At 56.8% G+C, this 13,736-nt stretch overlaps 1 protein-coding gene across 7 annotated transcripts in view; it reads right to left on the reverse strand.

Moving 5' to 3' along the window:
• Positions 1-13,736, reverse strand: part of SLC4A2 (solute carrier family 4 member 2) — a 59,178-nt gene that overhangs the window by 21,333 nt on the left and 24,109 nt on the right. For 4 of the 7 annotated variants that reach the window (XM_081164181.1, XM_081164180.1, XM_081164184.1 and 1 more), the window contains 2 exons: positions 6,882-7,019; positions 3,293-3,476 (listed from right to left, as the gene is read on the reverse strand). In XM_081164181.1, the coding sequence (XP_081020307.1) occupies positions 3,293-3,476; positions 6,882-6,941 (244 nt within the window). In that variant the 5' untranslated portion in view covers positions 6,942-7,019. Of the gene's footprint in view, positions 1-3,292; positions 3,477-5,655; positions 5,783-6,881; positions 7,020-9,432; positions 9,452-12,157; positions 12,264-13,736 lie in introns of those variants that run through there. The other 3 variants (XM_081164183.1, XM_081164185.1, XM_081164186.1) reach the window with 3 other exon arrangements.

Genomic DNA, 13,736 nt, shown 5'->3' on the forward strand with positions numbered 1-13,736 from the left:
CACCACATGTGGTGGACATGCCCCAAAGTAAAAGGCTTCTGGGAAAGGATTTATAATGAACTGAAAAAAGTGTTGGAAAACACATTTATTAAGAAACCAGAAGCCTTTTTACTTGGTATAGTGGGGGGTGAAATCCCCAAAAAGGATGTTACTTTTTTTCTGTATGCCACAACAGCTGCGAGAATATTGCTAGCAAAGAATTGGAAGAAACGAGATTTACCATCTATAGAAGAATGGCAGATGAAGATGATGGACTATATGGAACTTGCCGAACTGACCGGGAGACTCCGAGACCAGAGAGAAGAGGTGGTGGAAGAAGATTGGAAGAAGTTTAAGGAATATTTGAAAAAAATATGTTGATATTTAAATCTTAGAATAGCTTTGGAAGTGGATTTAGGCTGTAGGGTTAGAAGTAGAAGATAGCGTATTTTAAAATAGTATTTGTAAGTGATAAAATGTAAAGATTTTTATGGTAAAAGTAAGCATGATTAAAAAAATGCTTAAAAATTATGATATATGCAAACTGTAAAGATGAGGTAAAATGAAAATCAGACAGGGGGGACTTGGGGTAGCCCACCTAACAATGTTTAGGAAAAAATAAGGATAAGACAAGAATTTGTTTGTATTGTTTTTCTGTTTCTGTTGTTTAGTTGTGTTATAAAATGAATGATTTTTTTTTTGGGGGGGGGAAACAAAAGGTAGAAGAAGTAAGAAGGGGGTTATCTGTCCTGGATCTGCTCCTCACCAACAGGAAGGAACCGATTGTCCAAGTAGAAGAACTGGGAAACTGGGTTTATCATATGTGGTGGTCTTGAAATAAGGTCAAAGCTTACGGGGAAATGATATATAATGAACTGAAAAGGATGCTTAAAATAACTTTTATATAAACCAACCAACCAACCAACAAACCTGAAGCTTTTCTTTCAGGAATGATAGGGACAGAATTACCTAAATTGTATAGAAATTTATTTATGTATGCAACTAAAGCAGCAAGAACATTGCTTGCACCCAAAATGGAAAGAAGCAGAAGTCCCAGCAAAGGAAAAATGGAGACAAAAACTTATGGAATACAGTCATACCTCGGGTTACAGCCGCTTCAGGTTGCGTTTTTTCGGGTTACGGACTGCCGAAACCCGGAAGTACCGAAACAGGTTACTTCCGGGTTTCGGCGGCTGCGCAAGCACAGAAGTGCCGGATCGCAACCCGCGTGTGCAGAGACGTGGGTTGCGAACATACATCCCGCAGGGATCACGTTCGCAACCCGACCGTCCACTGTATACCAAAACTTCCTGGAAGAATAAGAAATCAAGATAATTCTTTTATAAAAGAATGGAGATGGTTTATTGAATATTGACAGATACCGTATCTTTCGCCCTATAGGACGCACTTTCCCCTCTCCAAAAACGAAGGGGAAATGTGTGTGCATCCTATGGGGCGAATGCAGGCTTTCGCTGAAGCCTGGAGAGTGAGAGGGGTCGGTGCGCACCGACCCCTCTCGCTCTCCAGGCTTCGGGCAGCTCTCTGCAAGCCTTGGGAGCCTGGCGCGACTTCCTTTTTTATTTTTTATTTATAAAATATTTATTAAAGTTTCAGAAAAAGGAATTACATAAAAACAAGAAATACAAAAGTAAAAGACAAAAATAAAAATACAAGAAAAATACAGAATAAAAAAAAATTAGTACACTTACAGAAAAAAGGAAAAAAATAAAAATAAAAAATCAACCTTTCCATATCCTACATTCATATCCTTGTTACCCTGACCTCCTCATACCCCCCTTTTTTGTGTTCCAATTCAATTAATTAATTCAGCAATTTCTTTCCCTCCTTATTATCCTGATCTTTGATCTTAATATATTATAACATTGAATTTTTACCTATTTAGAAATCCAATTTTCCCATATTCTTTTATATCATTACAGCTAGAAACCGCTTAACTTCAATCAAATATCATTCTAACATTCATTAATTTTGCAATATTTCTGTAAATAGTCTTTAAATTTCTTCCAATCTTCTTCCACCGACTCTTCTCCCTGGTCTCGGATTCTGCCAGTCATTTCCGCCAACTCCATGTAGTCCAGGCTCCCCAGGCTTGCAGACAGCAGCCTGTTCTGGGGGCTGGGGTTGGGGGAAGCTCGGGGATCCCCCGCCCCAGCCCCGTGCCTGGGGGGGGGAATAATCCCCCCCTTTATTTCTCCCCCCAAAACTAGGTGACCCTATGGGCCGGTGCGCCCTATAGGGCGAAAAATACGGTAAATTGTAAACAGATAAAAACATTAGCAGGATTAGTTTAATAACCTGCAGTTTTATAAGAGGATATATTTACAGCAGATAATTAAATGAGCAAGTTAAATGACCTTGAATTTGCAGAAGATATTAAGAAATAAATTTAAGGAGCCGCAGCAAAAGAGGGAAGGAAGTCAAATTTTGGAATGTCAAATGGATTGTAAAACTAATGAAATGTATAAATTTGAAAAGTATAAATAAAAAACTAAGAAAGAAAGAAAAAGAAGTGATCCTGTACAAAGAGAAAGCTGCCAAGCCCCATTGCTTGGTGCTGACAATGCGAAGGTTGCAGGTTTGAGCCCCATGAGGGGCAGCTGCAGATTCCAGCCTTCAGAGGGTCAGACTAGATGACCCCCAAGGTCCCTGCCAACCCTACAATTCTAGGATTTTAATAAAATGGTCGTGAGAGGGTCTTCAAGACACCCCCCCCCCAACCAGCTGCCATCCTTGGACTAGATGGCCCCAGGAGGGCCCTTCTGAGTCTAGGAAGTCTTCCCTTGGCCACCATGATTCCCAGGACAAGCAAAGGGGACCTCCCCCCATATCCAGAGATAGGCTTCCGCAGGACACAGGTGCTCCACTCACCCGCCACTCACAGACCCACATGAATGTGCCGGACACCTGCTTGGCATCTAGAAGGCACCAGGCCCACTTTCCAGCTGGAGCCCTGGTGCCTTTATGGTCCGGTTTTTAAATGTATATAATATAGCTTTAATTCTATCAATCTGTTAATGCTTGATTCGCACCCCCCCCCACAATGTTATTAGCTGTCCTTATTTTTATTTTTAAGCTGCCTTGAATATAAAAGGGTATATAATAATAATAATAATAATAATAATAATAATAATAATAATAATAGCTCTGCATTCTCCACCCACCCCATTCCTGCCTCTTCAGCCACGTCTTCCAAGGGCAACCCCCCCAAGCTCTGAAGCCCCCCAGCAGACCCGCCCCCCCGCCCCTTGGCCTGGGTGCAGGATCCCTCCTTGCTCCCCCCCAAAAAACTCACACTCAAAGTCCTCCTCGCTGTAGCTCCGCCCAGCCTCCTCCACGTTGCGCGGGTGCGAATCCTGCAGGATCTCCTCAAAGCGCTCCACCCGCAGGGCTTTGCTCAGGTCCTTCTCTTCCTCCTCCTCGGCCGCCTTCTGCCCCCCAAAGGTGGGCGACGTGGGGCTGGGCCCATCCTGCTCCGGCTGCGGAAGAAGCCCAGAGGCTGAGAGGGGAAGGAGAGAGACCCCCCCCCTGCAGAAGCTCCACCTGCTGAGCCCGACTGCTCTTCTCCGGGTCAGACTGGATGACCGTTGGGGGTCCCTCTATGTGGCAGGAGAGGAGCTTTGCAGGAGAAACCTCTGGGACTCTGTGCTTCTCTCTCCTCCATTGCAGGTTCCTGGAAGTCAGCTAGCTGCCTGCCAGCCAGGGGCTTTTCAGGGGCCATTCCTGCCTGGCAGGGGGTGGTTTGGATGCCCACTGGGGGTCCCTCCCTTCTCTACAATGCCAGGCGCAGCCTCCTCCTCCCTTGCAGGCTCCCCATACCCTGCAGGATTAACCGGCTGCATGACTACTGCATGTGAAAACAGGCAGTTTAAAAGGGGGGGGGACTCCCCACCCCCAAAAGACGCTCTGCTTGCCAGGATGTGAGTCCAGAGCAGCGCCAGCCTGTGCCAGGGAAGAGGCTGCCGGAGGAAGGGACGTGTGGCATGGAGGGAGGGGGGCAGGCAGGCGGAGAAGCCCCCCTCCCTCCCCCCAAGTTCCTGCCCATCCCGCGAGGGGCCCTGGAGGGGGCGTCCCCCTCTCCCTACCTGCACCATGCCAAGCTGTGCCCCCCGCCCCCGCGGCTGCCCCTCCGCTCTCCCGCCTGCCCGTCTCTCTGCGCCTCCTTCTCCGCCGGCCTGGCGCTTTATGATGCTGAGCTCCTCCCGGGCCGGGAAGGTCACTTCGCCCGCAGAGAGGAGGCGGCAGGCGGATCCGTCCCCTCGTGCCACTCCAAATATTGACGGGGAGAGGCCCCCCCTTGCGCCGGCAGACACCCGAGCAGATTAGCCGGCAGGAGGGGGGGAGGAGGAGAAGGAGGAGGTCCCCCCCCCCAGGACTCAAGGTGACAGCAGCACGGAGGCTGCCAGGGAGAGGGGGGGCATTGCTTCCTGGCTGCCCTCCCCCTCCCCGGAGCCCCCGAGGCTGGGCGGGTAAGAGGATCTCCTTCGCGGGAGAGTTTTTGCATTGCTATCAGCCAGGGATGCTCCAGGTGCGAATCCTGAATTGCAGGGGTTGGACTGGATGACCCTCGGGGTCCCTCCAAGTCCCCATTTCTCAAGAGGGGGTGCACAGAAAGGCCCCTAACTTGCCCAAGGGGGAGGGCAGGAATATCCTGGGACAGGCCCCCCCAGCCCATCCCTGCCACTCATAGGGGCCCCTGGCAACCCCCCCAAGAAGCCCAGCAGGGCTTAGGGTCCCCCTCTGGAGGGCCCCAAAGAGGAGCAGCCCCCCCCCATGCCACCATGTAAGTCCTGGAATGTGTGGCAATAATGGCGCGTGCCTCTGAGCATGTACAGAGTGCTTTCTGTCTCCGCAGCACAGGCAACATCCCATGCCCCCATGGAGCCAAGGGCAAGAGGTACCCTGGGCTGGGGGGCCCTAGAGATTTGAGCCAAGACCCCCAGCACACGCTCAGGGGAGATTTGGGAGAGATTCCCTTTGGTGTCCCATCTAAACCCGTTTCGTTTACTTTGCATCTGAAAAGGCATCTGGTCGTAAAACATCTCCGGGTGGTTTACGAGAAACGAGAAACGTTAAAGTTGTAAAAAGTTTTAAAGGGCTGTAAAGCACTAAAACTAGCAGTGGAAACGAATGAAATGAACTCTGAGCGAAAGGGCTGCCAAGCGGGCACCAATCAGAGAAGGCGCTTGGCTGGCGTCAAGTGGCAGGGAGTTCCACAGAGAACGTGCTGCTGAATTAGTCCTCCCAGCCTCTCCCTTTCCCCCCCACCTCCCTCTCCCCCACCTCCCACCCCTCTCCAAGTCACCCAGGAGGGGGTCTCTCCTCTTCCTGCCCCCCACCCAGCAAGCAGTGCTTGGCACCCAAGACAGGGGAACTCCCGGCCTCTGGTGAAAGTCTGCCCCCACCACACGCCCTCACTTGAGTGGGGGGGGGGAACCTCCCAGCTCCCTTCTCCTTTGCTGAAATGCCCCCCAGGCAGGAATTGCCCAATGGGAGATGAGAGCTGGTGTTCCCACCCTGTGGGCGTCAGGAGAAAGCTGCACCCAGAGACCCCCCTGCCGCCCCCTCCCCTCCATTCCCCCCCCCCCGGCACCCAGGCCTCCCCAGGCGACCAGGTGGCATCCTTCAGCCTGGCAGCGACTGGGGGGCTGGCCTTACCTGTGGGCAGAGCAAGAAGTCCATGGCAGCCCAGGGTGTGTGTGTGTGTGTGTGTGTTTGGGGGGAGGAAGGGGGGGTCCCAGCAGCACCCAGCCCTCCCTGCCGCCTCCTCCCAGACGCTCCTTCCTGGGTCACGGGACTCGCCCAGTTGGGGGGGGGGGACCGGGGAGCAGGCAGCCATGCAAAGGGTTAATCATTAACCCCGCAGGAGTTCAGCGCAGGCGGTTCCCAGTGGGGCAGGAGGGGGGCTGGCGGCTGGGTCCCCCCAGGGCCATAGGAGCCAGCTCCTGGGATCGCGGCCCCTTTGGCCCCCCCATAAAATATTCGAGGGGACCGGGACCCCCAAAGTCGAGAGGCATTGCCATTTCAAGGGGGTGTTGATGAAGCCCCCGCTGCTGCCCTCCATCCAGCCCCTGCCAGGAAGTGGGGCTGATGTGAGGGGAGGGGGCCAAACCAGGCCGGCAGCAGCGGGTGGGTGGGTGGGAGGAGAAAGCTCCCCCCCCCGCTGCAATCCCCCCACCCAATTAAAGGGCTGGAGCGCTTTGCACATGCTCTGGAGCTACATCCTGGGAACTCAGTTCAGGGGTGCTGCAGAAGGTCAGCAGCCTGCTCTGGACCTCTGCACCAGCCCCACCTTGACCAAGGGGGCGAGGACACATATCCCAGCATGCACTGCTCTCCCCATCTCCCAGGAGGCCTGTGGGTCGGCCTGGGATTCCTGACCGTTCCTGCAAGGTCCCAGCAGGCAGCAGTTCCACAGGGCTTCCTGAAAAGGCTTTTGGGGGCTTGAAGGGGGGGCAGGGGGCGGCTGGCGCACTGCAAAGCAGGGGCTGCCCCACGGCTCCTTTCCTTCCCCGGCAGGCCTCATCCTGCACGTCTGAGGGTTACACGGCAGGCAGAAATTCAACTGGCAAAGCTCTTCCCATGCCCTCCAGGCTGCTGCGATTTTGCCCGTTAGAGCCCAGCCTCACCCCGGGCTCTGTTCTGAGCTCTGCCCCACACAGGACTGGAGGGGCTGAGCTAGGTGCCCCGTGGGCTGGGGAAAGAGGTGGGCAGCACATGGCGCAGTGCCCGCTTGCGCCCGCTCTCCTGGCACCGCTTCCCAACGGAGCAACCCAGGCTCACCTTTCCGCAGCATCTCAGGCGTCGGAAGCCCCCTGCCCGGCCCCCCGTGGCCCCTGTGAGGTCCAGAGAGGCTCACCTGAGGGCCGGCCTCTGCTACTCACCCCCTGAACGGCCCCGGAGACCATGCGGTGGAGGTCAGAGGAGACCTGCGGGCGACTCATGGCGGGCTGAGGGCAAAGGCCCCTCTAGCCTTTCTCTTTCTCCCTGGCACTCAGAGGGCAGAGTGAGGGCACCATAACCTGCAGAGAGAGAAAAAAGGCCAATTACACGGAACCAGGGACCCCCCAAGGTCATCTAGCCCAACCCCCGGCAAGGCGGGAATCTTTTGCCCAAGGTGGGGATGAATCCCCGACTCCGACCCAGATGAGGGGCCTTCTGCCCGTCTGGCTGCCCACAGGGCAAATGGCACCTCCGGGGGCTTGGAAGATGCCCCCCCCTGCAAGAACCATCCACAGAATGGGGAGGGAGGGACTTTTGGCAAGGCAGATGCCCCCTTTCTCCTCCAGAGGGGGTCTGATCGGCACCCCTGCCAGGCGGGCTCCGGCAGCGCCAGCGGGGCAGGAAAGAGCTCTTTCCTGTGCCCAGCGGGCAAAGTCGGGATCCCATGTCTCATGAAATAAAGAACGAGGAAATCGGAGGAGGAATTGGGCAGCGGGAGGGAGGGAGTTGGGGGGGGAGAGGATTGGAAGCAGAGCTTGGCTGGCCCCCTGCCAGGGATGCTGCGGGTGCAATTCCTGCGTTGCAGGGGAGGGGTGGGGCTGGATGACCCTTGGGGGTCCCTGCCGAGGAGGAGGCACCTGAGCAGGGAGGCCAGAGGGAGAGGTGGGGGCACCCCTGGAAGGGGGCCAGGGAGGCGGCACTGGGGGCTTTGGGGCCGAGAGGAAAGTGTGGGCCCCCCCCTCGCTCTCAGCACTGGAATTCGTGGACAAAACTGAATGTCGGAAGATTCCCAAGGCTGGATTTTCCTGGAAATGACCAGGGTTCGGGCAGCAGAACGGCGTCCGGGCGGTTTTTTTGCCAAATCAGTAAAATGTCCAGGAACACCCAGACATATGGCAAGGGTGGTAAATCACAACAAAGCCCCCAAAACTTAATATTTTTGGGGAGATGTTACTGGTGGGGAAAAACAGCTCTGGACAAGTTTGTCCAGATTTTCACTTTTGGGAATCTGGGAACCCTATTGCAGGGCAGAGCTAGACTGTGGAACTCCCTGCCACAAGAGGCAGGCCTGGCCACCATGAAAAGAGGACTGAGCAAATCCGTGGAGGAGGAGAGGGCGATGGCTGGGCTCTCCCTCCCCAGCCAGAGGCGGCAAGGCTCTGCTGGAAACCAAGGGAGGAGTTCGAATCCTGCCTGTGGGTTTCCCCTGGGGGCACCTGGATGAGACGGCTTCCTCCCTTTGCCTTCCTCCAGCAGCCGGGCTCTGTGGACGCCCTTACAGAGCCTTCAGGCCCAGAGGCAGTCTATCTGGACTCTGCGGTGCAATGGGGCATTCGGACGCTGCAGCCGATGGGCCCCCTTTGGCCTGACCCTGCAGCTTTCTCCTGGGTTCAGCGAGGGAATCCCTGTTCACCAAGGGCATGTGAGGAGCCCACGTGGAAAGAGACCCCTGGGAATTTCCCCTCCCCCCACAAACACCCCCATCCTGCTCAGGACCCCCTCCTTCTGCAGCCCCCATCTCAGGGTGGGGGTGTCTCCCGCCATCGCTTCCCAAGCTGCACTTCTATGACAAGTTCCACCTTCAACCTCGCTGCCTCGCAGGGGGTTGGTCTGGATGACCCCTGGAGGCCCCTTCCTGCAAAGGCCAGCAGCTTCTTCCTCTGGGAAAGCCTTCCTCCTCACAGCTGCTGCCATGTCCTGACCGCGGGAAGATTCCTGCATCCCAACGAGGAGGAGGAGTGCGGTCTTCCCGCTGGGCCGGGCGGGTGAGGCAGAGGCCACGCTTGTCTTGGCCTGGGGCTCTCCTGCGGCAGCGGGTGCCAAGAGCAACGCCAGGCCCAGAGGGGGATCGGGTCCCCCCAGGCAGCCGGTGCGGCTGGTCTGATCCGGCTCAGGCTCAGCTCCCCCCCGCCGCCTGCTTTCTTGACATGAATCGCACTCGTGACTCAAGAGAGCGCTGGGGTTGCCCAGCCTGAGTTCCTGTGCCCCAGGTTATGGAGGGTGGCAGGGGGTCTCGGGGCATCTGGGTGGGGCGGGGGGGGGGGAGAGAACTGGGAGACAGGCAGTGAGGAGGCTCCTTCAGAGGGGAACGTAGCGTTGGGGGGACCCCAGGCGGTCATCTAGCCCAGCCCCCCGCAATGCAGGAGTCGCCCCTGACGGAGGAGAGTCATCGAATGAAGGAATTGAAGGCTTGGGACCCCAAGAGGTCATCCAGACCAACCCCCTCTCCTGAAATGCAGGAATCACAGCAAAAGCATCCCGGACAGAGCGCCATCCCAGGAAAGGTGGGTCCTGCCTCAGCTCTACCCAAAAGTGGCCTCTGTGAATGTGCAGAGCGCTTTTCGCTCAGGCTGCTGGGTGCAGCGTCCTTTCTGGAAGCCAGACAGTTTTTGCCTCCACCCCCGAGGGCCTGTCCAGACCCCCCACCTCTGACGATTGAGCCCCCCTTTGCCCCCCACCATCGTGGGGCTGGGCTCCCCCCCCTTTGCTCACCTCCGTCGCTCCCCCAGCGACCAGCTGCCCCTGCCTCCAGCTGCCAATTGAGGGACAGCAGCTTCCCGCCGCCTCTTATGGCTCCCCCTGCGCCTCGTGACGCCAGCTGAGCGGTGACTGTCCCTCACAAGGGACGCTCAGTCACCCTGCTGTCACCCACAGGGCCGAACTCTGGCTCGCCCTGCAGGGAGGGGGACACACACACACTCCAGGCAGGACCCACAGGGGCACCAGGTTCTCACAGCCCCCCACAAACAGCCCCTCATGCCAGGTCTGGCAATTCCTGCCCTGCTGGGATTCCTGCCTCACTGGGGTTGGGCTGGATGACCCTCGGGGTCCCTTCCGAGTCTACAAGGCTATGGTCCTGGTTCCAGATCCCCCCTCCCAGCTGGCATGCCCCACGGCATTGTGGGCTTCTCTGCCTGCCTCCTTTGTGAGGCTCCCTGGCTGGTGGGGCAGGAATGGCACTCAAGGCCCAGGCAGCCCCCTCCCCAAATAAGGTAAAGGGACCCCTGACCATTAGGTCCAGTCGTGGCCGACTCTGGGGTTGTGGCGCTCATCTCGCTTTACTGGCCGAGGGAGCCAGCGTACAGCTTCCAGGTCATGTGGCCAGCAGGACTAAGCCACTTCTGGCGAACCAGAGCAGCGCACGGAAACGCCATTTACCTTCCCGCCAGAGCGGTACCTATTGATCTACTTGCACTTTGACGTGCTTTTGAACTGCTAGGTGGGCAGGAGCAGGGACCGAGCAACGGGAGCGCACCCCGTTGTGGGGATTTGAACCGCCGACCTTCTGATCCACAAGCCCTAGGCTCAGTGATTTAACCCACAGGCCTTAATCTCTGCTTCTCCGAGAACAGAGCAGAGCAAGCGGCGGCAGGCGACTCGAGCAAGCGAGCCCTTTCAGATTCCAAGGATGCCCAAGCAGCCCCCCAAGCCCACTCCAATGGAGGGGGGGCGGAAAAGAGCCCCCCTCCCCACTCTCTCGGCCACGGCATCTTTTTGCTGAGACAGCATCCCTTGCTTGGCAGTGGGCTGGACTAGAGGGCCTTTGGGAGTCCCTTCCAAAACTCGGATGCGATGGCTCTGCCTGGATCCTGCCAGCCTGAGGGGCCGGTGACTCCTGTCCCAAGGCTTTCACAGCCTGCCCCCAACCCCCCCCCCTTGCACAAGATAGGCAGGTTGGGGGGCAGAAGAGGAAGAGGGTTCCACAGCACCCTCTGCTGGAGGAGCGCAGGAATGCCGGCCCCAGCCAAGCACAGAAAAGCCCCTTTTTCTCTTGATGGGGGCAGGGGGGACCCTGCAAACGCCCCCCCAGAATAGGGCTGGACTCCAACTCCCATCAGCCCCCAGGGCCAAAGGAAGAAGCCCCTCCAGACATGATGATTGGCAGCTGGAGGACCATGAGCAGAATCTAGATTTAATCTTTCCGGGCAGGGAACTGCATCTGTGTTCATTTGCTAGGGATGGAGAAGTGGGGCAGGCGTGGGGGGGGGGGGGGGAGGAAGCTTCCCCCAGGCCAGGCCAGAGGTCAGAGCTGGGACCTCTTGACCCAGGGTCAAGTGCAGAGGCAAAGCCCCACATCAAGAGGGTGCTTTCTTTGGAAGAGGGTCAGCCTGCCCCATCTCTGGGGCAGGGGCTCAGAAGACTAGTGCGCTCCCCACAAAATGCCCCCCCAGCCCATGCACCCGCCCCTCTGAATAAGCAGATTCCTTTCCTTAATCCGGCCGCCCATGTGTGGAGCAGGAGGGGAGGATTAAGGGCCGGTAAACAAATTTCAGATTGTTCTGGGGAAAGCCGAGCTGAGAAGAGGGGGCCAGACTGGTTCTCACGGGTGGGAGAGTCCGGCCGCCACACACTCCTTCCCCAGCCCAGCAGGAAGGATCGGAGTCACGGGATTGCAGAGTGGGACCCCTGAGGGTCATCCAGCCCACCCCCCCCCTGCAATGCGGGGATCTCGGCTCAAGCATCCGGGACAGAAGGCCAGCCAAGCTCTGCTGAAAACCTCCACAGACTCCCAAGGAAATCGCTTCCCCTACGGAACAGCTCTTCTTCCCGTCAGAAAGATCTCCCTGACATCCGGCCGGAATTTCCTTCCTTGCATTTTGAATCCATTGCTTTGAGTCCTGAGGCAGAATGTGAATCTCCTTCCTTGCTCTCTGCCTGCATTCAGCAGGGCTAAGCCTCTGGGACGCGCCCCTGAGGGCTGAGGTTGCCCCACAGCGGATAACATCGTCCCTCTGGGCACGTGCAGAGTGCCTTTCCCACACCCGTTGCGGGTGTTTGAAGAGGACCGAGCTGCCTCCCCAAGAGGGAATGTTTACTCCGAGGGTGCTGCGGGACAGGGAAACATTGCCACAAAGATGGCCGTCTGCCTGAGGGCTGGACTAGATGTCCTTCATGGGCCCTTCCAACTCTACAGTTCTAGGATTCCGAGCCTGGAGAATGCTGTCCTCGGAGGGTTTGATCTCCCAGCATGAAGGGGGGTGCAGCTGTTGCAACCCCCCCCCACTGCATCCCTTTAATCTAAGCACTAATGCACACAGGGGGTGGGGAAAGGGCACTCTGCACATGCTCCAAACTGCTCTGCCCCCATTCTTCCTCTGCCCCCATTGCAACCCAGTCCTGCTCCTGCAGCCCCCCCCCTTGGGCCTGCCCCCCCCAGGGACTGGCACCTCTCTGGCCCCCTCCAGGACCCCCGCCCATGCCTACCCTCTCTGCCTACCTTGGGGTGCCAAGGCGGTGGGGGCCAGCAGCTTCTGAGCGGCACCTGCGAGGCTTCTCTCTCCCGGCTCCTCTCTGCCACGCTGCCAATCTCCTGCCTTGGCACCCAGGCGCGCCTCCTCCTGAGCCACTCCCCCCTGCGCCACCCAAATATTTCACGGGGCTTTAAGCGGCGGACAAAAGGCCCTTGTGGCCGAGGGAGACGCCGGGCAGATCAGATCCCGGCCAGGCCGGGCCAAAGACCCCACAGCGGCCGACCGCCCCCCCCCCGCACCGCTCAGCGTTTAATTACAGACTGGCGCACCTCCTGAAGTCACATTCCAGGGGCGAGCCCCAACTGGCCCGCCTGATCCCACTAAGGCGATTACGGGGGGGGGGGCAGGGGGGCCTGGCAAAGTCGCGGCAGAGAGGCAGCCTTTCGCCCTGGTTCTCCGGAGGACAGACTGTGCCCCAGTCTCCTGACCCCGGGAGAGGGGGCTGCAGCCAGCAGGCAGAATTACAGGACTGCAGCATTGAAAGGGACCCCAAGGGGTCATCCAGACCAACCCCCTGCAATGCAGGAACCGCAACTGGAGCATCCGCACAACTTCTGCTTGGAAACCTCCAGGGAAGGAAAGTCTCCCTGTCTTGAGAGATCTTCCTAAGGCTGAGTTGGCGTCTCAAACTCTCGAACCTTTGTTGGCATTTATGCCAGATTGCAGTAGGGTTTTCCACAATAAAAACCTAAATCTCACGCTTAAGTTAATGTATAACATTGTAGGATACACTTCGTTTCGTGTGGCAGAAACGTGGCCACTATCTGAATCTTATAGGTCAGGAAGGGGACCTTGTCTTTGTCCAGATGTCGCTCCCCACTAACAACCAACTGATGAACCAACTTCGATCGAATGGTCTCATCCCAGGGACAGTGCAAAAGAACATGCATGACCCAGTCTAGCTGTGTCATAGAATCGCAGTCGGGTTGGAAGGGACCCCAGGGGTCATCCAGTCCAGCCCCCTGCAAGGCAGGAATCTCAGCTCAAGCCTCCCTGAGAGATGGTCATCCAGCCTCTGCTGAAAAGCCTCCAGGGAAGGTGAGTCCACGCTGTGAGTGGCGTTTTCTGGACTCTCCCCTGCAGGACTGGCAAAGGGGTCCCATTCAGTCTCGCTAGCAGGGACGCCCTGGGGTCATTCAGGGTGGTCCAAGGGGAGATTCCCCAATTTGGTTCCAAAGTTCTTGGAAATGGTCGTCTAGCCACCTGTGTCTAGTTCTCTCAAATGCAGGATTTCCCAATCAGTAGTGCAGTCAGGATCTCCTTTCTTGCCTTTTAATTTGTTATTACTTATTGAATTTATAGGATGCCCTCCATCACAAGATCTCACAGATCTGAATCCGGCAGTTTGCGTCCTGCTTCCTAGAGCCACAGAAAACCAGCTTGCTCCACCTTCCCTTGAGATATGGGAAGGTGGCTCTCATATCTCCTCTCAGTCTCCTCTTTCCCAGGCTAAACACCCCCAGCTCCTTCAACCGTTCCTCATCAGGCTTAGTTTCCAGACCCTTGATCATCTTGGCTGCCCTCCTCTGCCCACCTTCCAGCTGG

Source organism: Podarcis bocagei, assembly GCF_964188305.1.
Source record: "Podarcis bocagei genome assembly, chromosome: 12".
Lineage (NCBI taxonomy): Eukaryota > Metazoa > Chordata > Lepidosauria > Squamata > Lacertidae > Podarcis > Podarcis bocagei.